The sequence below is a fragment of the Symphalangus syndactylus genome, chromosome 20 (genome assembly GCF_028878055.3).
Source record: "Symphalangus syndactylus isolate Jambi chromosome 20, NHGRI_mSymSyn1-v2.1_pri, whole genome shotgun sequence".
NCBI classification, from domain to species: domain Eukaryota; kingdom Metazoa; phylum Chordata; class Mammalia; order Primates; family Hylobatidae; genus Symphalangus; species Symphalangus syndactylus.
This window is the reverse complement of record NC_072442.2, coordinates 47,475,738-47,501,178: the sequence shown is the minus strand read 5'-3', so window position 1 is coordinate 47,501,178 and position 25,441 is coordinate 47,475,738. Positions and strand designations below refer to the sequence as shown.

The following is a 25,441-nucleotide window of genomic DNA, read 5'->3' as shown; positions in this document are numbered from 1 at the left end:
TATCTGTCTATACCAGAAAAGGAGAGAATGATTAACCTAAAGCCAAAGAAAATTCTAATTCCCAATTTATATTACCCCTCAGTTCTTCCCAAAGCATTTTCTCCACCCCCAACTTAAAAAAAGAAACCTTTTAGAAACCTATATATTAATAAAATATCTTTAATATGGATTAAAGTTGATATGATTCGTTTTTTGCTTAATTTGCTTTCAGTTCATTTATTCAGTATATATTTCTGTGCATATGATATCCTGGACTCTCTTCTAGACTCTGTATTACAGCTAGTCAAACAATTTCTTGCCTCTGTGGAGCTTACATTCTAGCAACAGACAGATTGTAAGCCAATAAATGTATAAGAACAGGCAGCAATAAATCACGAAGAAAAATGAAGCATGGTGAGGAAACTGGGGGACAATGAAGTATGGTGTTTTTGTTTTGCTTTGTTTTTGTTTTTATGCACTCAGAGGGAAGGTTACTCTTCCCTTCATGATCCATGCAAAGATCTAGGGGAAAGGTGTTCTTTCCCACAGGGAATACATAACAGAGGATACCTATTCATATAATTTAATTTTGAATAGTACAGAAAAGAGAGTTGAAGACAGAAAGTCTTATTCATTGCTACAAAACCCATGTTTCGATTATAGTCCTTTATTGGTATGTAGCATATACACAGACAGGCAAGAGCTGTGTTCGGAAAAGCCGTTTAAAAAATTATTTCTAATTTATTGTTTCACAGCTACTTTAACATAAATGAATTTTATTGTTTCCCCTAGTTATAGTGGTGACCCAAATATTTAATTAAAGAAAGCCTCTGCTTCAACTTAATTTCTGAGTTTTTTTTCCCATTTTTCTTTTTGTCTATGCCATAATCATTTTTCAAAGGAAGCAACAGATTCTGAAAACTTTGAAACCAAAAGGTACCTACCTATATTTGGCTGATAGGTCTTTTATCTTGTTACCATGCCTGTATGAAAAACTTGGCCAGGTGTGGTGGCTCATGCCCATAATACCAGCACTTTGGGAGGCCAAGGAAGGGGGATCACTTGAGCTCAGGAGTTGGAGACCAGCCTGGCCAATGTGGTGAGACCCTGTCTCTACAAAAAATGAAAAAATTAGCTGGGTGTGGTGGCACTCACCTGTGGTCCCAGCTACCTGGGAGGCTGAAGTGGGAGGATCACTTGAGCCCTGCACGTCAAGGCTACACACTTACCTTTACAACTTTTAAGAGATTGCAAGGAAGTTACAAATCGTTAAGCTATTCCAAGATATCATATGACCACTTCTTGGAATTAAGCACTCAGTTTTAAAATGCTCTTATTTTCTGTCATACTCATTTCATTAAAAACAGTCCAGATATTCCTTATTCTAAACTAAACTGTGAGAATTTCTTTTCCTTTCTTTTTTTTTTATTACCTAGACCTTTTCTGGCAGCTGAGAATTTTGAACTTGGTAAATTGATAAAGTAGGAAACTGATTTTATGTGACCTAAATCCTCAAACTTTAGAGGGAGAGAAACACAGTTCTGGGAGCTGTGAATGTGATGAGGAAAAAAATTGATCAGGCAGCTGAGGAGAGACCCTGAAGTCAAGAGAGTGCTGCAAAGGAAAGAATAATTAATAGGTAGGGCCTATAATTCCTAGCAGACACAATATTGGTGTGTGTATTCAGGGCTCAATAGGATTGATAACCATAGAATTGATAGCCAGCTTAACCTGTTTCTTCCCTCTAAATTTTCTAGCACAACCTCTCAGTAAAAATCTGTTCAAAAATAGATTTTATGTTACAGAAATCATTCTTCCATCATCTTTCCTAAAAGAGTTATTCTGGCCGGGCGCAGTGGCTCACGCCTGTAATCCCAGCACTTTGGGAGGCCAAAGCGGGTGGATCACAAGGTCAGGAGATCGAGACCATCCTGGCTAACACGGTGAAACCCTCTCTCTACTAAAAAATACAAAAAATTAGCCAGGCGTGGTGGCAGGTGCCTGTAGTCCCAGCTACTTGGGAGGCTGAGGCAGGAGAATGGCGTGAACTTGGGAGGTGGAGTTTGCAGTGAGCCGAGATCGCGCCACTGCACTCCAGCCTGGGCGATACAGCGAGACTCCGTCTTAAAAAAAAAAAAAAAGAGTTATTCTGTAACGCCATTATTAAAACTTGGAAATGTGGTTTTTGAGAAAGAAATATTGACTTTTCTTTTGAATTGTAGCTTTGTATAGATTTCTCTTCCGTCTTTTTGGTAGAAACTCAAATTTCCTTTTCAGAGTTCATGTTCTTACCATGGCTTGTGTATAAATACTAGGTTGACTGTCAATATGGTTACATCCCTATTTGACCTGCCATAGTATATTGCTCAATTTGTCCTTGTGTTAATACTCATTCACATAAAAACCATAATACAAGGCAGCATTTAGATCCTATGAAGATAATGACCAGGGCTTTCCCTGTGTATATATATAAATTGTATCAACTTGTTTTCTCTTACTAGTTTTTTTTATTTCAGGCTGAAAGAATATTCTCAGAGGTTAGAAGGATTGAGAATTATAGAGTGGAAGGCATGGAGATCTACTCTACAACACTTTGGCATCTTCAAAAAGATGTTGCTCTTTCAGTTCTGTCAAAAGACTTAACAGACATGGATAAAAATTCGCCAGAGGTATGTTAACCAAAATACTTTGCTTATATAGTTACCTTTTTGATCACCCTCAACAGATAGAGATGAACCAAGCAATTCAAACACTGTTTAGTGTCACCCACACTTATTTCTTTTTTTTCTCTCTATCTAGTCAGGGACTCAGAGAGGAAGAGAAAGTCCTAGAATGTGTGGCAGATTCACAAATAGAAAAATCACAAAGCAGATATTTCATTCAGGATTTATCGAGAGTTGACTACGTTAAATTTGCTGTTGTCACCAAGATTAGAGTTCGTTGAGCAGAAGTTACATAGATTGAAAAAATTAATAGTTTTAAATTAAATTAGTATTGTCATTGTAAGACATAGGTGCAATTAATTTACATGCTCTTATCTTGTAAGATTGTATTTCATTGCATCTCAAAAATATTTAATGATACTTTTGTACCATATCTAAGCTTAGAATTAAATACAGTCAACTCCCATTATTTGCGGTAATTCTATAGTCAACATGAACACTGAATTAGTGCTACTGAACCAATGTTCCCAGGAGTGATGGAGAGTTTGAAACAGATAGATTGTGGATTATAATCTTGAATCCTAAAAATAACTCATCCTGGTAGATCCTATTTTCTTTACAAAAGAGAGAATGCTACTGGGCGTGGTGGCTCACACCTATAATCCCAGCACTTCGGGAGGCTGAGGCGGGCAGATTCCTTGAGCTCAGGAGTTCCAAGACCAGCCTCGGCAACATGGCAAAACCCTTCTCCACAAAAAATACAAAAATTAGCCAGGTACGGTGGCAGGCACCTGTGGTCCCAGCTGCTCGGGAGGCTGAGACAGGAGGATCACTTGAGCCTAGGTGGCAGAGGTTGCATTGAGCCAAGATCACACCACTGCCCTCCAGCCTGGGCAACAGAACAAGACCAGATCTCAAAAAAAAAAAAAAAAAAAGAAGAAGAAGAGAGAATGAGGTTCAGAGGTGACTTGCCTGAAGCCACCCTACTTAAAAGTGCCAGCAGTGGGATTCAAATTCTGTCCAACTGTCCTCAGAGCCAAAGCTTCTTGCACTACACTAAACTACCCCACAGAGTTTCTGTCCCTGGTCATTTCTACATGAGAGCTAAAACAAGAAGGTAGAGTCACATTATTCAACCTCAAATGAGAACATACCTTTTGATGACCATGAAAGCACTGCAAGTATTGATTTTGGTTTTACAAATAAATTTTAGCAATCAGACAAATTCACAAATACGGAATCTGTGAATAATTAGAATTGACTACTGAAGCTCCTCCATTTTTGTCTTTCTGTTCTAAGTTGAGGCTTCATTTTAGTCATAGGTTTGGTTTTAGAAAAAATAAAATTTTAATTCTGTTTGGTTTTTGTTCCCATTTTTTTAAGGCCTGGTGTGCTGCAGGGAACTGTTTCAGTCTGCAACGGGAACATGATATTGCAATTAAATTCTTCCAGAGAGCTATCCAAGTTGATCCAAATTATGCTTATGCCTATACTCTATTAGGGCATGAGTTTGTCTTAACTGAAGAATTGGACAAAGCATTAGCTTGTTTTCGAAATGCTATCAGAGTCAATCCTAGACATTATAATGCATGGTAAGTGGTAATGAAGTGCAAAGACAAAGCCTTATTGATGGTGCTGGTACTTACTAATTTTTCTTGTTAGATAGCTCTTTATTGCCATGAATTTGGTTACTAATACTTAGGGATGGTACATACTGGTCAATAACTTCTAACTAAAATGTTTTCTTATGAAATGTACGTCTTTAACAAACTCTTAAATTAACTAATGATAATAGAACACCAGATCCTTATACTCAACAGTTTCAGACTTCTACCAAACTTTTGCAGATACTGTAGTTGTTTTTTGTTTGTTTGTTTAGTTTTGTTACTTTGTTACTTTTTCTTCAAACACCGAAATGGTGATTGGGACAAAAAGTGCTTGGGAAATTGGAAAGGAATAGCATAATTCACTTATTGGATAATAGAAAAAAAAATTGAAAAAATTCACTAGTTGCTGCTTTTTGACAGTGTTCCGGTTTATTTACTATTAAGAACTTAGTGTACCCTTTTATTTAGCAGTATCTCTATTTTACTTTTTTGTACTTGTGTATAAGCAGACACATAGGAAATTACTACCTAGGTCATACTGTTATCAACTGAATAAGATATGAAAAAGTTTGGTCTTATTTCTGCCGCAACACCATACTTACTGTTGACATTTATTGTATTTTTCTGGACTGACTTAATAGTTTAAATATCAAGAGAAGGTATAATTATGAAGCCATAACTGTGGTAGTTTTTTTGTCAGATATGGTTATCTTTGGGGTTATTATAACAGTTGAGTTTTATCATTCTATTTGCTTCTAAATCTGAAGTATTATATTACTAAAACATTTTTTGATTTGTGACTATGTTGTTTAATGGATTATATCTCATTTTTCAGTAGTAGTTACATTGCCTGAAAGATGGCCAAAAATATAGTGCTAGCTTTTGCTGACCAATGTAACAATCAACTTGCCAATGCTGCCGTCTCTTCCGATAGCTATGTTCTCTGTAATATTTTAAGAACTCAGTTCTTTTTTTTTTTTTTTTTTTTTTTTTGAGGCAGAGTCTCGCTCTGTCACCCAGGTTGGAGTGCAGTGGCGCCATCTCGGCTCACTGTATGCTCCGCCTCCTGGGTTCACGCCATTCTCCTGCCTCAGCCTCCCGAGTAGCTGGGGCTACAGGTGCCCACCACCATGCTCGGCTAATTTTTTTTGTATTTTTAGTAGAGACAGGGTTTCACTGTGTTAGCCAGGATGGTCTCAATCTCCTGACCTCGTGATCCACCCACCTTGGCCTCCCAGTGCTGGGATTACAGGCGTGAGCCACCACACCCGGCCAAGAACCCAGTTCTTAATAAGACTTGTGTTGTTTTTGATTTTTTCCCAAGTCTGGTTGATCCTTATGTTGTTTTTTTAAAATGTGTATTGTTGGTTCAGCTATTTTGCAGGAGTTGCATTCTTAAAAAACTTAACCATATCAAAAATTATGTTTAAAGGAGGATTATTCAGATTGGCAAGCTTTTACTAGGAGGAGTTTGAATGCTGACGTATTTAGGTAACTCTAAATACTGAGCAACTTTATTCTAACTACAAAATAAATAGCCTTTCTTTTGTTTTCACTTTCACTATCATTAGCATAGTGTTTAATACCTTTTCTTCATCTATAACACAATTATAATGATATATAAAGCCACTCAACTAAAGCAGATATGTTGTGCTTTTTTCTTATTCATTTGATGCTTATTCCCCATCATCATCATCATCATCATCATCATCATCTAGTTGTGGCCGTGAGAAGTCTCCGTAATATAAACCATCCACACTATATTCATTTGACATTTTGAAAATTCAGGAGAAATACCTGCATATTAACCTAATACACTATTACATAGCCTTTAAAAATTGTAATTTGAAGGTCTATAAGTATAGGAGCATGCTTTTGATAACAGTAAGTGGGGGAGAAGGAAGCCAAACATGACACTATGTATGCTATAGTTATAATAATATAAAACAGAATGTGGAAATAGCATTGTTAGGAGTTCAGCCTTTAGAATCATTAAGGAAGAACCTGGTTAGAATCTTTATTAGCTGTATAACTTTAAGCAAGTTATTTAACTTCTCTAAGTTTCAGTTTCCTTATTCAAAATAAGGATGATAATGGTACCTATGATTCCTCCAGGGATTAAATGAGATAATTTAGCAATGGTCTTGGCACACATGTAATAACTACTCAGTAAAAATTAGCTGTTAAATCTAGAATATGACAGGTATGGTGGCTCATACCTATAAGCCCAGCACTTTAGGAAGCTGAAGCGGGAAGATTACTTGAGACCAGGAGTTTGAGACCAGCCTGGTCAACATAGCAAGACCACTTCCCTAACAAAAAAAAACAATTAAGGCCGGGCGCGGTAGCTCACACCTGTAATCCCAGCACTTTGGGAGGCTGAGGCAGGTGAATCATGAGGTCAAGAGATCAAGACCATCCTGGCCAACATGGTGAAACCCCGCCTCTACTAAAAATACAAAAATTAGCTGGATGTGGTGATGCATGCCTGTAGTCCCAGCTGCTTGGGAGACTGAGGCAGGAAAACCGCTTGAACCTGGGAGGTGGAGGTTGTGCCACTGCACTCCAGCATGGCAACAGAGTGAGACTTCATCTCAAAAAAAAAAAAAAAACCAATTAGTCAGGCATGGTGGTGTATGCCTGTAGTCCTAACTACTCAGGAGGCTGAGGTGGGAGGATTGTGTGAGCCTAAGAGTTCAAGGTTACCTACAGTGAGCTATGATCACACCATTGCATTCCAGCCTGGACGACACAGCAAGACACTGAATTTAAAAAAAAAAAAAAAAATCTATATGGGTTTAGGGGTGTGGTTTCTTTTTTCCTTATTATCATAGTTTTATTTGATTTGATTTGGTTGTTTTTGCTTGTAAAAGTGACCCTTTAAAATGTTTTAATGGTCTGGGCATGGTGGCTCATGCCTGTAATCCTAGCGTTTGGGAGGCCAAGAGTTTGAGGCTAAGAGTTTGAAACCAGCATGGTCAACATAGTGAGACCTTGTCTCCACAAAAAATTAAAAATATATTAATATAAGAAGGCTGGGGGCGGTAGCTCACACCTGTAATCTCAGCACTTTGGTAGGCTGGAACAAGCAGGTCACTTAATGCCAGGAGTTCAAGACCAGCCCGGCCAACATGGCGAAACCTGGTCTCTACTAAAAATACAAGAAAATTAGCCGGGCATGGTGGCACATGCCTGTAATCCCAGCTACTTGGGAGGCTGAGGCATGAAAATCGCTTGAACCCAGGAGGCAGAGGTTGCAGTGAGCTGAGATTGCACCACTGCACTCCAACCTGGGTGACAAAGCAAGACTGTCTCAAAAAAATATACATATATAGGCCAGGCATGGTGGCTCACGCCTGTAATCCCAACACTTTTGGAGGCCAAGGCCGAGGCGGGCGGATCACCTGAGGTCAGGAGTTCGAGACCAGCCTGACCAACATGGAGAAACCCTGTCTTTACTAAAAACACAAAATTAGCTGGGTGTGGTGGCGCATGCCCGTAATCCCAGCTACTCAGAAGGCTGAGGCAGGAGAAACACTTGAACCTGGGAGGTGGAGGTTGTGGTGAGCTGTGATCGTGCCATTGCACTCCAGCCTGGGCAACAAGACTGAAACTCCGTCTCACGCCTGTAATCCCAGCACTTTGGGAGGCCAAGGCAGGCAGATCACCTGAGGTCAGGAGTTCAAGACCAGCCTGACCAACATGGAGAAACCCCGTCTCTGCTAAAAATACAAAATTAGCCGGGCATAATGGTGCATGCCTGTAATCCCCAGCTACTCAGGAGGCTGAGGCAGGAGAATTGCTTGAACCTGTGGGTGGAGGTTGTCGTGAGCCGAGATTACACCATTGCACTTCAGCCTGGGCAACAAGAGCAAAACTCTGTCTCAAAAAATATATATATGTAAAATATATATATATAATGTGTGTGTGTGTGTGTGTGCACCTGGGCAACATGGCAAAACCCCATCTCTACAAAAAATACAAAAATTAGCCATGCCTGGTGGTGTGCACCTGTAGTTCCAGCTACTCAGGATGCTGAGGTGGGAGGATTGATCACTTGAGCCTGGGAGGTCGAGGCTGCAGTGAGCCATGATTCAGCCACTGCACTCCAGCCTAGGCAACAGAGTGAGATGCTATATTTAAAATATAATAATAATATAATAATAATAGTAATAATAAACTGCTTTAATGGCTAGGCATTGCGGTTCATGCCTGTAGTCTCAGCTACTCTGGAGGCTGAGGCTGGAGGATTCTTTGAACCCGGAAGTTCAAGGATGCAGTGAGCTATGATTGGCCCACTGCACTCCAGCCTGGGTGAGAGTGAGACCCCAATTCAAAAAAAAAAAATTTTTTTTAATTAAAAATAAGTAAATAAAATGCTTTAATGATTTTTATCATAACTGATATTTTTTGCCTCCCCTCTAAGACCACCAGTATTCCACTGGATTATTAAAATGCCAGATTCTATACTTGTTCTTTTACTAATTGAACTAAATTAGCAACCTAAACTTTATATTTTTAAAATTATACTTTGTTTTATACTTTCAGGTATGGTTTAGGAATGATTTATTACAAGCAAGAAAAATTCAGCCTTGCAGAAATGCATTTCCAAAAAGCACTTGATATCAACCCTCAAAGTTCAGTTTTACTTTGCCACATTGGAGTAGTAAGTAGCTTTCTAAACATTAATACTCTATTAATCTCCCTTTTGAAATATGTTTGTTATTGATTTAATTGCTGTGATAAAAACTGGTCCTTTTTTGTGTTGAAACAGTATTCTGGAGCCTATTACAACCAAAAATACTACCCATTTGGCTTAGCATAAAAAAAAAAATCACAGAATTTCCATTATCCCTTGCACAAGTCACTTCATTGCTCTGAGCTTCTGTTTTATGAATGTCATGTACTACTTGCTTACCTCATAGGGTTGTTCTGTGACTCAAGTAAGATATCTCCTGGCCGGTTGCGGTGGCTCATGCCTGTAATGCCAGCGCTTTAGGAGGCCGAGGCAGGTGGATCACCTGAGGTCAGGAGTTGGAGACCAGCCTGGCAAACATGGTGAAACCCCATCTTTACTAAAAATACAAAAATTAGCTAGGCATGGTAGCACACATGTGTAGTCCCAGCTATTCGGGAAGCTGAGGCAGGAGAATTGCTTGAACCCAGAAGGAGGAGGTTGCTGTAAGCCGAGATCGCACTACTGCACTACAGCCTGGGCGGCAGAGCAAGAGTCTGTCTCAAGAAAAAAAAAAAAAGATACTTCCTATTTTTGAAAGCATTTTGCACGGGTTAATATTTAGCTCCTAAGTTAAGTAGGGTTTTTTTTTGGGTTTTTTTGTTTGTTTGTTTCTTTGTTTGTTTTGAGATCTGTCACCCAGGCTGGAGTGCAGTGGCCCGATCTCGGCTCACTGCAAGCTCTGCCTCCCGGGTTCATGCCATTCTCCTGCCTCAGCGTCCCGAGTAGCTGGGACTACAGGTGCCCACCACGACGCCTGGCTGATTTTTTGTATTTTTAGTAGAGACTGGGTTTCACCGTGTTAGCCAGGATGGTCTGGATCTCCTGACCTCATGATCCGCCTGCCTCGGCCTCCCAAAGTGCTGGGATTACAGGTGTGAGCCACCACGCCCGGCCTTAAGTAGGTAGTGTTTTAAGGCAAATGGTTCCCTGTGTTTAAGCCTCTGAGTAACATAGGTATGTCATAATGAATTAAAATTCTTATAAGGCAATATGCACAATCATTTTTATATTTATATATTTTAAATGTATCTGGTAACAAATTGTACTTTGGCCAGGTACAGTGGCTCATACTTGTAATCCCAACACTTTGGGATGCCAAGGCAGGAGGATTGCTTGAGGCCAGGAGTTCAAGACCAGCCTGGGCAACATAGTGAGATCCAATCTCTACAAAAAAAAATTTAAAAATTAGCCTGGCATGGTGGTGCACACCTGTGGTCCTGGCTATTTGGGAAGCTGAAGCACAAGGATCACTTGAGCCCAGGAGTTCAAGGCTGCTGTGAGCTAAGAAGGTGATACTGCACTCCAGCCTGGGCAACAGAATGAGACTCCATCTCTTAAAAGAAAATAAATAAATTGTACTTTAATAGGAGAAAAGATATGTACATTATGTTTGTTTGCTTTTTAAAATCTCGTTTATTAGCTTCTGTATAAGTACAGTACCTTAAGTTCTTGTTCTCATCCTCTCATCCCTTTCCCCTTCTCCCTCCCCTCAGCTTCTCTCTTTTTTTCCACCTAGCAAGTTTAGCTTTTGTGGGAATGGTCATACAATGTGAGGAAATTATGTTAGTTCGAAATGTCACTATCATGGGGGGAGTAGAATTCTAATTCTCTATTGACTATAATGAAATTGACCATGATAATTTTCTTAAAAATGGACATAGTCCAGCACCATAAGACAGGGAAAGAAAAAAAAGTTGACAGTAACTTCTTTTATAGTTAGCTACTGCGGAAAAAATGGAGAGATAATGTGTCTACTTAAAATTATTTTGTATTGTCATCACCTTATTTATTCAATTCAAAATTAAATACCTCTTGACACCTTTTGGTGAAGTTGAACACTTTTTAAAAAATAGGAATTCTTCTAAACTTATTGTAGAACAGGTTGTTTTAAATTTTTGAGTGGTTTATTTGAAGAAATTGTCAGGTAAGAGAGTAAGCTTTTCTCTTTTAGGAAACTAGTATTTAGGGTCTCAATCCTGTGGGCAGAATATTTGGCCAGCATTAGATCATTGCGTAGATGAGTTTAGCAAGCAGATGTTGGCACTACCTATTCTCACATTCTTATGACCATGATATTTGTTAAAGTTCTGCAGCCACATTCATACATTCATTCATCCCACTTTTTTAATTTAATTTTTTTTTTTTTTTTGAGATGGAGTTTCACTCTTGTTGCCCAGGCTGGAGTGCAGTGGCATAATCTCAGCTTACTGCAACCTCCACCTCCCAGGTTCAAGTGATTCTCCTGCCTCAGCCTCCCGAGTAGCTGGGATTACAGGTGCCCAACACCACGCCTGGCTAATTTGTTGTATTTTTAGTAGAGGTGGGGTTTCATCATGTTGGCCAGGCTGGTCTCGAACTCCTGACCTCGGGTGATCCACCCATCTTGGCCTCGAAAAGTGCTGGGATTACAGGCGTGAGCCACCGGGCCCAGCCCACCCCACTTTATAACATATAATTTGTCCAAGGAGGAACACAGCAGAATATTAGTATATACATATGAATGAATAGTGAGGTTTGGTACTTTTTAAAATCTTTTAAATTTTAAGTTATTTAAAATATCTTGGCCGGGCGCGGTGGCTCACGCTTGTAATCCCAGCACTTTGGGAGGCCGAGGCAGGCGGATCACGAGGTCAGGAGATCGAGACCACGGTGAAACCCCGTCTCTACTAAAAATACAAAAAAAAAAATTAGCCAGGCGTGGTGGCGGGCGCCTGTAGTCCCAGCTACTCGGAGAGGCTGAGGCAGGAGAATGGCGTGAACCCAGGAGTCAGAGCTTGCAGTGAGCGGAGATTGCACCACTGCACTCCAGCCTGGGCAACAGAGTGAGACTCCGTCTGAAAAAAAAAAAAAAAAAATCTTAAGTTATTTGCTTCCCAGTATTAGAGATCAGTGATTTTCAATTATGTAAAACAGTAAAATCATTTTTCTTTTTTTTTTTTTTTTTTTTTTTTTGAGACGGAGTCTTGCTCTGTCACCCAGGCTGGAGTGCAGTGGCGCGATCTTGGCTCACTGCAACCTCTGCCTCCCTAGTTCAAGCAATTCTCCTGCCTCAGCCTCCCAAGTAGCTCGGACTACAGGCATGTGACACCACGCCCAGCTAATTTTTTGTATTTTTAGTAGAGATGGAGTTTCACCATGTTAGCCAGGATGGTCTCGATCTCCTGACCTCGTGATCCACCTGCCTCGGCCTCCCAAAGTGCTTGGATTACAGGCATGAGCCACCGCACCTGGCCAGTAAAATCATTTTTCAAATAAATTCCTAAAATATTGAAAATATAATTGTTCTGAGTGAAACAAGGTTTGTAAACAGGAGTTTTTTTAACATAGTTTTGAGAAGTCTAATGTTTGAAAGACCACATAAACCTGATAAAATGTGACTATTATCTGGCTAAATAGTACAGATCTTTTTTACGAATAGAACACCAACGTTTTGCTTGCCTTTTAGACTTAAAGGTAACCAAATATCTGCTCTAAAGATAGACTATTGATTATCATCATAGATATGTACCAGAGGACCTAGATTTTTATCGCAGAGCAAATTATTTAAGATCTCTAGACTTCAGTATTCTCATCTTTAGTGAAGCAGTTGAACTAGAATTAGAAGTGATTTTAGATATGATCTATTAATCATTTGGTAATTAATTACTAAATCCACTTAATGCAGTGGACAATCCAGTTAGACCCTACAACCTTCTCTCTAATAATTTGATTATGTTGGTTTTGAGTCATGTTGGTTCTCACCTTTCTTCATAAATATCAAGAGGGAGTATTAAAATGATCGTTATTTCTTACAGGTTCAACATGCACTGAAAAAATCAGAGAAGGCTTTGGATACCCTAAACAAAGCCATTGTCATTGATCCCAAGAACCCTCTATGCAAATTTCACAGAGCCTCAGTTTTATTTGCAAATGAAAAATATAAGGTAAGATAAATATCTTAAGGGTCTTCAGTGTTGTATTGCTTAAAAACAACATTATCCCTTGTTTTCAATAAACTGAAAGTTATTTATTTTATTTTGATCTGAGACATTTTTCCAAGCCGTTAATTTCATTTTTTGTGATCTTTATTTCTTCATGAAATACTCATAGGAAGGATAGGTGTGTGGATATTTAGGAATATATAATTATCCCTTGTAAAGATGCCTTATATAGAAAGGCAGTTTTTTCATCAGGTAGTTTATTTTAAAGTTATCTTAAACCATCCTCTTAGGACCAAAATAAGTGAACAGATGAAAATGAATGTATGGGCCAGGCGCAGTGGCTTACGCCTGTAATCCCAGCACTTTGGGAGACTAAGGCGGGCAGATCACCTGAGTCAGGAGTTCAAGACCAGCCAGGCCACATGGTGAAACCCCATCTCTATTAAAAATACAAAAAATTAGCTGGGCATGGTGGCGAGTGCCTGTAAGTCTCAGCTACTGGGGAGGCTGAGGCAGGAGATTTCAACTTGCATTTGGGTCAAAGAATCATTCCATTGAGCATGAGTCTATATTTCAGATTTCAGAATCTGAGATCAGAGGAATCTATACATTTCAGACATTTCTTTTTTTAATTTTATTTTATTTGAGATGGAGTCTTGCTCTGTTGCCCAGGCAGTAGTGCAGTGGCATGATCTTGGCTCACTGCAACCTCCACCTCATGGGTTCAAGCAATTCTTCTGCCTCTCGTGCCTTGTGTTGTTGTAGCAGTGAAGGAGGATTGGAGTGTGTCATCTTAAAGATTAAGATTTCTTTAAAGGCCAGGCACAGCAGCTCACGCCTGTAATCCCAGCACTTTTTGGGAGGCTGAGGCGGGTGGATCACGAGGTCAGGAGTTCACGACCAGCCTGGCCAACAGGGTGAAACTCCATCTCTACTAAAAATACAAAAATTAGCCGGACATGGTGGCGGGCTCCTGTAATCACAGCTACTTGGGAGGCTGAAGCAGGAGAATTGCTTCAACCTGGGAGGCGCAAGTTGCAGTGAGCCACTGCACTTAAGGCTGGATGACAGAGCAAAACTCCATCTCGGGGAAAAAAAAAAGATTTCTTTAAAGGCTAGGCATGATGGCTCATGCCTGTAATCCCAGCACTTTGAGAGGCCAAGGTGAGAGGATCATTTGAGGTCAGAAGTTTGAGACCATCTGGCCAATATGGTGAAACCACATGTCTACTAAAAATACAAAAATTAGCCGGGCGTGGTGGCACACGCCTGTAATTCCAGCTGCCCCGGAGGCTGAGGCGGGAGAATCGCTTGAAACCGGGAGGCAGAGGTTGCAGTGAGCCAAGATCATGACACCGCACTCCAGCCTGGGTGACAGAGCGAAACTCCATCTCAAAAAAAAAAAAAAAAAAGATTTATTTAAAGTAAGGCCGGGTGCAGTGGCTCACCCCTGTAACCCCAGCACTTTGGGAGGCTCACCTGAGGTCAGGAGTTCAAGACCAGCCTGGGCAACTTTAGTGAAACCCCATCTCTACTAAAAATGCAAAACAAAATTAGGCATTACAGGTAATTCCAGCTACTCAGGAGGCTGAGGCAGGAGAATCACTTGAACCCAGGAGGCAGAGGTTGCAGTGAGCAGAGATCGCACCACTGCACTCCAGCCTGGGTGACAGAATGAGAGTCCATCACGAAAAAGAAAAAAAGATGTCTTTAAAGTAATAATTCTCAAAGTGGTCTGGGAACTTCTGGGGGTCCCTAAAATCCTTCCAAGGAGTCCTAGAGGTCAAAGCTATTTTTACAATAATATCTTGACATTATTTACCTTTTTCACTCTTATTCTGTCCCAAATGGACAGTAGAATTTTCCAAAAGCTACATAATACGTGATATCAGAACAGATTAAATGGAGAAGCAGATAGATGTGAGAATCTAGCTGTCTTCTACTAACAGAGACTTGCAAAAATGTTAATGCCACTCTTCTCAATGACTTTTTGTTGTTCTGAAAAATTATATAGTTACTTTTCGTTAAAAAATAAATCACTGGGCTGGGCATAGTGGCTCACACCTGTAATCCCAGCACTTTGGTAGGCTGAGGCGGGCAGATTACTTGAGGTCAGGAATTGAAGACCAGCCTGGCTGACATGGTGAAATCCCGTCTCTACTAAAAATACAAAAATTAGCTGGGTATGGTGGCACATGCCTGTAATCCCAGTTACGCGGGAGGCTGAGGCAGGAGAATTGCTTGAATCTGAGAAGTGGAGATTGCAGAGAGCAGAGGTTGCGCCACTGCACTCCAGCCTGGGCGACAGAGCGAGACTCCACCTCAGTAAATAAAAATGAATAGATAGATAGATAGATAGATGACCAAAAGCAAAGTTTGTCACCACCTGCATATTTCACAAAGAGGGGCGTGTGTGTGTGTGTGTGTGTGTGTGTGTGTGTGTGTGTTCAGTATACTAGAGTGCCTGCCATTTCTTAGTACCTATTGTCATATAAGTATGCATTTTATTTTCACAACAATAAGAACTAATACAATAAGGAAGTATATTGATTAAGATTTAGTTATCTTTTGTGAAGATGATTTGGGAAATCGAATAAGTAAAAACACTTGCTTGGTCAAAACTTTAAAAATTTTTGCTACTTTAAGGTTTTTCTTTGCCTTTTTCAGTCTGCTTTACAAGAACTTGAAGAATTGAAACAAATTGTTCCCAAAGAATCCCTCGTTTACTTCTTAATAGGAAAGGTAAAGACTGGGGTCATGGTCCCAAACAGTGACTTTCATAGCAAATATTGACATTTTATAAGAATAAATGTAATACTTCCTGTACAATATCTATTGAGCAAATTCAACTAAAGCTCCGAACTGAGTGCTCTGGGAATAACAGATTTAGTTCTAACACTTAAGAAAGTGATATCCTAGCCGGGCACGGTGCCTCACTCCTGTAATCCCAGCACTGACTCCTGAGGTCAGAAGTTTAAGACCAGCCTGACCAACATGGTGAAACCTGACTTCTACTAAAAATACAAAAAATTAGCTGGGTGTGGTGACACATGCCTGTAATCCCAGCTACTCCGGAGGCTGAGGCAGGAGAATCACTTGAACCCGGGAGGCAGAGGTTGCCGTGAGCCAAGATCACCCCACTGCACTCCAGTCTGGGCAAGAGAACAAGATTCTGTCTCAGAAAGAAAAAAAAAGAAGAAGAACGTGAATGGCACTGTGTTGTCTTGATTAAGAGAAATGGCTTATGAGAGTCCCAAGGCCAGACTAGTCAGTTTTTTATAGACTAGACCTCCATATGCCAGTTAGTTAAGGTGACTGTAGACAGTTGTAAAGAGCTGATATAACTCAATTTAAAATCACTGTAAATGAAAGTTAATAAGCAGTTTATAATCCATTTAATCCCATTATCATTGTTCCAGTCAGAGTGACATTTATTGGAAACTTACTACCTGAAAGAAGCAAGGAATTCTGAAAATAATGTCTGATTATATTAAAAGGACCTCAAAAGCTGGTATGAGTTCATCTGTAGGAAGAAAGTGTCCTACCCTTAGAATGAGTTTAGAGCACATAAATCAGGAGCCTAATTTAAATTATAAATATTTAGAATTGTAGAGGCTGGGCGCGGTGGCTCACGCCTGTAATCCCAGCACTTTGGGAGGCAGGTGGATCACCTGAGTCAGGAGTTTGAGACTAGCCTAGCTAACATGGCAACACCCTGTCTCTACTAAAAATACAAAAATTAGCCGGGGGCAGTGGTGGACACCTGTAGTCCCAGCTACTCAGGAGACTGAAGCAGGAGAATCGCTTGAACCTGGGAGGCGGAGGTTGCAGTGAGCCAAGATCGCGCCATTGCACTCTAGCTGGGGAAATAGAGTGAGACTCCATCTCAAAAATAAATAAATAAGTATATAAATATTTAGAATTTTATAGTTGAAGCTCACAACTTATTGAAAAATGTAGTGCTGCTGTTTATTTTTAGGTTTACAAGAAGTTAGGTCAAACGCACCTCGCCCTGATGAATTTCTCTTGGGCTATGGATTTAGATCCTAAAGGAGCCAATAACCAGATTAAAGAGGCAATTGATAAGCGCTATCTTCCAGATGATGAGGAGCCAATAACCCAAGAAGAACAGATCAGTAAGTATCATACATACGATTTTGAGTATTTAGAAAGTTACCTTTTGCATAAGGATTTGTAGGCTACTCTTTTATTTTATTTTTCTAACCATGGTGTTTTCATTATACCAAATGGACTTTTAGGGAAATTGAACAGGGTGATGTAATAACAAAATGCATATAAAGTCAGATAATGAGTGTCTGTTCTGGATCTAGTTTGCTGTGTGACTTTGACAAATTCATTGCTAGGTTTTACCTGGGCCTCAATTTATGTTTGAATATGTAACCAGTACTGTTTTATCTGCTTCATAAAAATGTAGTTTTTTAAATAAGAGAATGGAGAAATTTCTGACAAGATAAATTCTGATTAGATGCCTTTGTTCCAGAAAACTCGGTGAAAGGCTTTAATTAAAATTATAAGCCACGGGGCCAGGCGCAGTGGCTCAGGCCTGTAATTCCAACACTGGGAGGTGGAGGTGGGTGGATCACCTGAGGTCAGGAGATCGACACCAGCTGACCAACATGGTGAAACCCCGTCTCTACTAAAAATACAAAAATTAGCTGGGTGTGGTTGCAGGCGCCTGTAATCCCAGCTACTTGGCAGGCTGAGACAGGAGAATTGCTTGAACCCAGGAGGCTGAAGTTGCAGTGAGCCAAAATCACGCCATTGCGCTCCAACCTGGGTGACAAGAATGAAACTCTGTCTCATATATATATATATGCCAGGCATGATGGCTTGCGTATGTAATCCCAGCTACTCAGGAGGCTGAGTTGGGAGGATTGCTTGAGCCTAGGATTTCACGACTAGCCAGTGAGACCCTGTCTCTAAACAAATTTTTAAAAGTAGCTGGCTGTGGTGGTACGCGTCTATAGTCCCAGCTACTTGGGAGGCTGAGGCAGGAGAATCATACCACTTGAGCCCAGGAGTTTGAGGCTGCAGTGAGCTATGATTGTGCCACTGCACTCCAGCCTAGGTGACAGAGCAAGATAGATGATTGATTGATTGATTGATTGACCGACCCCGTAAACCTTTTGAAACTGAAGGTTATAGTCTATGTTTCTGTGGACTAGCAGGGAGTATTCTTAAAGTGGAGTCAGTGATTGGAGGTTGGGAGAAATGTCAATTTTTTTTTTTTTAATGCCTCAGAGAACTAGCTAGTTGTAATTCCTAGGGCAGGAATAAGGAACTCATTAGGAAGAGGCAGTTTTGGTAGTTAAAACCTTAAAGGTAAAATGCAGTAAGCTAATATCAGACCTATTATAAAGTTAGGAAACTTGAGTTGCATTTTATTAAAGGATATGAGGATTTTTAAGGGCCTTTATTTAGAATTTTATCTCTCTGCATATAATACAATTTTTCTTACTTGTTTTCATGAACCAACAGGATATATTTGTCAGAAACCTTACTGTGGACTTTTGTTTTATTTTTAAAGTGGGAACAGATGAATCCCAGGAGAGCAGCATGACAGATGCGGATGACACACAACTTCATGCAGCTGAAAGTGATGAATTTTAACTTCTGGAAATCGGACTTTTACAACTGGATGTGTGACTAGTGCTGACATGTTTCTTGTCCCTCCATATACTGAGTCTTTACTCTTGAGCCGGCGGTGTCATCATCCGTCACTTATACCATGAGTGTGCCACTTTCATTGGACCCTGACTGTATACAGAATGAAAGGCAGTGCAATATTTAGCTGCTAACAAGACTGGCTCTTTTACCAGTATGAATGACAATTTATGGGGGGTAGGGTGGGAAACTTTCTTTTCTGTTTTTCTTTAATCTCCCTTTGTTGGAAAGTATCATGAAAGGAAGAGTTATGTTTTATCTTGAAGGAACCATTAGATATGGAAAATAGTGATGAACCAGAATTTCTTGGTTGCTTTTTCAAAAATTGTTTTTATTTGGTTCTGTTCCTGATAAAACAGAGTAACTGACCTTCATATTTAGGTTCTTCAAGAATGGTGTTTGCAAGTGCCAGATGGAACAATAAAAGATGTTGCCTATAACAGTGACTTGATTGCCAAGGAATGTAAATTACCTTAAACTTGCAGTGTCTCCCATAAACAAATGTAATGGGCATATTGGGACTCGTATGTAGGAATCAAATATCCCTCCATACAGTATATACTTATTCTTGGCAAGAATGCTTTAATGTCTAACCAAGAATTTTAATTTATTCATCTTGCTTCAAAGTGTTGATCATTGTTGTCTTGGTATTGCAAACTTTAAAATTGTTTCTTACCATATTGCCTCTTCTCTTTGAGCTCTGTGGGATCACCTTTAACATTCAGAGATGATAGAGTGGTTCCCCACTGAGAAGCCAAAACAAGGCCCTTAATAACCCCTTAAGTTCACCATATCAATCAGAAGGAGAACACTAAAGTGGAGAGACTTTAAGAGATCATGATAGTGAAAGCCTTAATATAATCAGAATTGTACCATAACCTTGAATCTATATTTGTTCAAAACATTATCTCTTTGACTTTTCTAAGTGTTTGCTTAAGCAGAGTGTAAGAATGTGCAATTACCTTTGGTTGAGATCCTTTGCATTCTTTTTGACTCTCTGCTTCAGATTTTTTCAGTAGTGTGAGTCACCAAAACATTTACTAAGGGTAATTGGGTTTAGGATGTTGGAAATTTTTAGCTTGGGGGAAAAAACATTCTTATGAAGGAGATAGGTTCTGTTCTGAGTTTGTCATAATATGGATTGGTGTCTTTGGAAAATGGCCACAATTTTAAGAATTTAATTATGCATATAAAATGATAATTATTGGAATTCCACAGTAACAGATTTAAACAGTCTTAAATTGTTTATCTCCTTTATTATAATGTATTGAAATTTTTAGAGAAACTTTAGTTGTTAACATTTTATTAAGTGCCAATGTCAGAATATAACAAATTATAGTGTCTTATGAATGACAGGCCTACAGTTATTATTTTGGATTATTTGATGAAGGACAAACTTACCTGTATTTGTTAGTCAAGCTGTGAAAATAAGGTGGATTACAAAAGATGTGAAAAAAAAATTTAGCCTGTAGACTCAGTAATTTTCTATAATTTACTGTTAATCTCATTTGAACATGGATTAGTTACAATTATAAATTAATTCAAGTCAGGGTCTTTAGGTATCAGGTGCCAGAGAGATATTTAACAGATTTCCCTACCTAAATTTATGTATATGTACTGTCTAAAAAAAATACTTTTTAAAAAAAAGGAACAGCTGGGAGAAAATAAATATATTGAAAAATTCCCAGAGGCTAGCACTTGGATTCTAACACGTATGCTATTGTATTATCCATTAGTTCTGTAATATTTAATTTTAGATTCTTTTATTTTTTTAATTGGCAAAGCACAGGGTGCTGTCTAACAGTGTCATTTAGAGTTTTATAGAAAGCTTCAACCTGAGTTCTGCATTATAAAGCCTGGAGAAAGCTAAGCTTAGAACATAATTTGCTGAAGTATAGTTATCTTTTTGTAGTAGGAATTTATGTCCTGTGCCAGAGGTGAGAGTCTTTCTGGTACTGATTTTTTGAGACCAAGGATAAAAGTATCGTTTTGTAAGACACGCCATGGCAATGGCTGGTTGGGGGACAGTTTCCGCCCAAGCTTGGCCTATTTTATTTTTCCTTAAACCTACTTTCAAAGTCATTTAGGTATTTGAAGCCTTATTTCCCACCTAGTAACACTTTCTGGCTTTTGCAGTTTCTTTTTTTGTTTGGTTTTGTTTTTTGCATGGAATGGGGATCAAACAACCCAAAGAAGAACACATTTTGATCAAGCAAAATGTTTGCTTCAAACATCAGAAGTTTATTTTACAGAAATTAAATTAAGTAGTTTGACATCCTTTTCTCTGTTTCACACATATATTAGGTTGGTGCATAAGTAATTGTGGTTTTTGCCATTACTTTTATGGCAAAACCTGCAATTACTTTTGCACCAACCTAATACATATATATACATATATATGCACACACACTTGTTCGGAAGTTATGTTGTGGCCTTGGATTTGTTTTTCCCCTTGGAAATGGTTCTTAACTCTGGGATTTTAGAAGGTTAGAATATTTTTTCAAGAGAACAGTGGTACTCAAAAGAATGAAAGGTGGTCCCTACATTTTCTGTATTCATCACTTAAAATTTTTAATTTTTCCGAGAACTACAGGTAACATTTGAACCATGCTGCTGTTGTACCTTAAACAAAAACTCAGTGATAACCAGTATTTAGTCTATTAAAAATGCTCTTTTTGAAGAAAAAAGTTTGGAAGTCTCTGATTAGCCAGAGTATAGTATGAGTCTTCACTGAGAAATATGGTGACCCATTTTCTTTGTGAAAACCTGGGAAAATGCAAGTGTGGGTATGAAGTGTGTGTTCTGTTTGCATTGAAACAATGTAATTTTGTGTCTTCTTTTTGCTTTAACTGACTTATTTCAGAAATTGTACAGTGTTGAGGGGGAAAGTCTTTGCTGTTAATATATTTGCAATTCATTAAAGGATATGGAAAATCCAAATAAGTTACTTTTGAAAGCAATTTATAATCAAGTTGTTAAAGCTATATGAAAGCTGTGCCATCTGTATTTTCATAAGAAGGCACAGAAAAACAGAGATACAGTTTTATGTTTCACAAAAAACTAGAGCAATGTTTATCTAATTTTTTAAAACTTACACTCTTTTAATATATTTATATTTTTAAACGGTCATACTCTTTTTTAGTATTATTTGAAATATCAAAATAAATACTATGACAAAAACAATGGTAATTTTTAGAATACCTTTTTTCAAACTACAGAAGCCCCTTACCAACCAGCAGCTGTGAATTCGCAAGTCAACTGCTTATTCTTTGATCATGTGATTTCTGAAATTTCTTCAAAAGGGACACAAAGGTTTTTTTGTTCCAGTTAGAATCTATTTAAAAAGGTCAGGATCTGAAAGAAATAAGATGTAGAAACTAAATTTTACTCTAATTTGAAAATCTTTTTTTTTTTTTTTTTTTTTTTTTGGTATCTTGGAGAAAGTACAAAGAGCTGAAGGGTTTTATTCAGACTTGAAGAAAAGGCAGTAACAGGGAAAAACATATGAAGGTGGGGTGAGCTGGGCAGTTCCAAGGGGAACAATGCAGACCTCACAACCTTCCCTAGGACCTGCCATTTAATGTCAGCTGAACAAGGATAAACAGCAGCTTAGACATGAAACTCTTCTTTGGCTTGTTTAGCTGACAACTTACGGTTCATGAAGGTTCAGTATAGGTTTTATTTTTCTTTGTAAGTGCAAACTTTGTTAAAAAGCTATGTTTGCTGAGATCCTGCTCTATGGATTGTGTTACTTGCTTTGTGGATGATATTTTCAATTCTCAACACTAGAAGGTAGGTATTACTTCATTTTACAAAAGAGGAAACAGGCTCAGCTATTATATGATAAAACTGGGCACTTTTGGCATTAGTGTATGTTCAGAATCTTATATTTTAGTTTTGGACTTCCTCTGGAGGTTTCAAGTCATATTTAATGGTAACTCTAAGTTGTCTTCTCTAGCTTTTTTTTTTTTTTAAGACAGTCTCGCTCTGCCCCGCAGCCTGGAGTGCAGTAGTATGATCATAGCTCACTGCAGCCTCGAACTCCTGGACTCAGGCAATCTTCCCACCTCAGCCACCCAAGTAGCCAGGACTACACATGCACCACGACACCTGGCTCATTTTTTATTTTTGTAGAGTCAGGGTATTGCTCTGTTGCCCAGGCTAATCTCAAACTCCTGGCCTCAGGCAATCCTCCCACCTTAGCCTCCCAAAGCACTGGAATTATAAGCGTGAGCCACCTCGCCCAGCACTCTAGCCTTTTTTTTTTTTTTTTTTTTTTTTTGAGATGGAATTTCACTCTTGTTGCCCAGGCTGGAGTGCAGTGGTGCGATCTCGACTCACCGCAACCTCCACCTCCCAGGTTCAAGCGATTCTCCTGCCTTAGCCTCCCGAGTAGCTGGGACTACAGGCATGTGCCACCACGCCCAGCTAATTTTTGTATTTTTAGTAGAGGTGGAGTTTCTCCATGTTGGTCAGGCTGGTCTCAAACTCCCGACCTCAGGTGATCCGCCCACCTCGGCCTCCCAAAGTGTTGGGATTACAGGCATGAGCCACCGCATCTGGCCCTCTCTAGCTTTTTTTTTTTTTTTTTTGAGACAGAGTCTCGCTCTGTCACCCAGGCTGGAGTGCAGTGGCGCAGTCTTGGCTCACTGCAAGCTCCCAGGGTTCACACCATTCTCCTGCCTCAGCTTCTCTAGTAGCTGCGACTACAGGCGCTCCCCACGACGCCTGGCTAATTTTTTTTTGTATTTAGTAGAGACGGGGTTTCACCATGTTAGCCAGGATGGTCTCGATCTTTTGACCTCGTGAGCCACCGCGCCCGGCCTAGCATTTTTAAATATAAAGTCTACTGTAGGCTAATATCAAGGTCCAGGTTTTACAGAGGAGACTTTATTATTAATCATCCAGATCTGTTGTAGTATAGTACTTTGTTAGCGCTTTGATCTATGTGTTGCTTCTCTACTCTTCTGCCACTGAAATTGGAATATATTTTCCCTCTGAGTGACTAGGATTTGCTTTAAAGTAGAAAGTTATAAATCTTCAATTTTCTTTCAGTTCTTGAATTTTTATTAACAACTTCCTCTATCGCAAGCATTTTTTTTTTTTTTTTTTTTTTTTTTTTTGGAGACAAGGTTTTGCTCTGTTACTCAGGCTGGAATGCAGTGGCACGATCACAGCTCACTGCATCTTCTACCTCCCAAGTTCAAGCGATCCTCCTGCCTTAGCCTCCGAAGTAGTTGGGACTACAGGCATGCCTCACCACTCCCAGCTAATTTTTTGTGTTTTTGTAGAGATGGGGTTTTGCCATATTGCTCAGGCTGGTCTCAGACTCATGGGCTCAAGCAGTTCGCCCTCCCCAGCCTCAAGCATCCTTTTAATATTCAACACTCTTAGGAAAAATGTAGGCCAGACGTTGTGGCTCACACCTGTAATCCCAGCACTTTGGGTGGCCGAGATGTGCGGATTGCTTGAGCCCGAGTTAGAGGCCAGCCTGGGCAGCATAACAAGACCCCGTCTGTATTTTAAAAAAAAGAGAGAAAGAAATGGGCCGGGCGCAGTGGCTCACACCTGTAATCCCAGCACTTTGGGAGGCCAAGGCAGGTGGATCACGAGGTCAGGAGATCCAGGTCATCCTGGCCACCATGGTGAAACCCCGTCTCTACTAAAAATACAAAAATTAGCCAGGTGTGGTGGCGTGCGCCTGTAGTCCCAGCTACTCAGGAGGCTGAGGCAGGAGAATTGCTTGAACCTGGGAGATGAAGGTTGCAGTTAGCCGAGATCGCACCATTGCACTCCAGCCTGTGTGACAGGGCGAGAATCCATCTCAAAGAAAAAAAAAAAGAAAAGAAGAAAGAGAAATGTAGGCTGGGCACCGTGGCTCATGCCTGTAATGTTAGCACTTTTGGTGGCTAAGGGTGATGGATCACTTGAGTCAGGGAGTTCAAGACCCCATCTCTACAAAAAATGGGTAAAAATTGGCCAGGAATGGTGGAGTGCACCTCTGGTCCCAGCTACTTGGGAGGCTGAGGTGAGAGGATGACTTGAGCCTCAGAGATTGAGGCTGCAGTGAGCCATGATGGCACTGCTGTACCTAGCCTGGTGGCAGAGTGAGACCCTGTCTCAAAGAAAAAAAGAAAAATGTATGGCCGGGAGCATGGCTCACACCTCTAATCCCAGCACTTTGGGAGGCCAAGGCAAGCAGATCATGAGGTCAGGAGATCGAGACCATCCTGGGTAACACGGTGAAACCCTGTCTCTACTAAAAAAAAAAAAAAATACAAAAAATTAGCTGGGCGTGGTGGTGGGTGTCTGTAGTCCCAGCTACTCAGGAGGCTGAGGCAGGAGAATGGCATGAATCTGGGAGGCGGAGCTTGCAGTGAGCCGAGATCACGCCACTGCACTCCAGCCTGCACGACAAAGCGAGACTCCGTCTCAAAAAAAAGGAAAAAAAAAAGAAAAATGTATTTATGACACTTGCTAAAGATCATAAGACACAATGGGGGGCATGGACATAGGTATAGGGCCTACTGCAATGGGGTCTTGCAGTAGGGGAGAGAGATAGGACTCTGATTTTAACAGGGACAAGTGGAGGTGTATATCCAAGGAACAGAATGGGGTCAGTTGATGGAAAATTACTAAGAGAAAACATCAAAGATAAGGGGTTTCTGGCTAAACTGACGTGATAGGATTATTGCTGGAAGCTGAGTACGTTGATAAGGTATCAAAGATGGGAGATTTTTGCTAAAATGATTTAGCAGGATTTTTTTTTTTCAAACTATATTCTACAAGGACAGAGAGGGAAGCCCAAGGTCAGGCCTAATCATAAAGGACTCAGAGGGGCCTGCCTAA

General features: G+C 39.8%; 1 protein-coding gene across 21 annotated transcripts in view; it reads left to right on the top strand.

The window, feature by feature from the left end:
• CDC27 (cell division cycle 27) overlaps positions 1 to 21,535 on the top strand; it is a 65,102-nt gene extending 43,567 nt beyond the window's left edge. For 16 of the 21 annotated variants that reach the window (XM_063629289.1, XM_063629291.1, XM_063629290.1 and 13 more), the window contains 7 exons: positions 2,496 to 2,648; positions 4,026 to 4,234; positions 8,798 to 8,915; positions 12,782 to 12,910; positions 15,575 to 15,649; positions 16,887 to 17,043; positions 18,456 to 21,535. In XM_063629289.1, the coding sequence (XP_063485359.1) occupies positions 2,496 to 2,648; positions 4,026 to 4,234; positions 8,798 to 8,915; positions 12,782 to 12,910; positions 15,575 to 15,649; positions 16,887 to 17,043; positions 18,456 to 18,538 (924 nt within the window). In that variant the 3' untranslated portion in view covers positions 18,539 to 21,535. Of the gene's footprint in view, positions 1 to 2,495; positions 2,649 to 4,025; positions 4,235 to 8,797; positions 8,916 to 12,781; positions 12,911 to 15,574; positions 15,650 to 16,867; positions 17,044 to 18,455 lie in introns of all 21 variants that reach the window. The other 5 variants (XM_055257672.2, XM_055257674.2, XM_055257673.2 and 2 more) reach the window with 2 other exon arrangements.
• Positions 21,536 to 25,441: the final 3,906 nt, after the last annotated feature.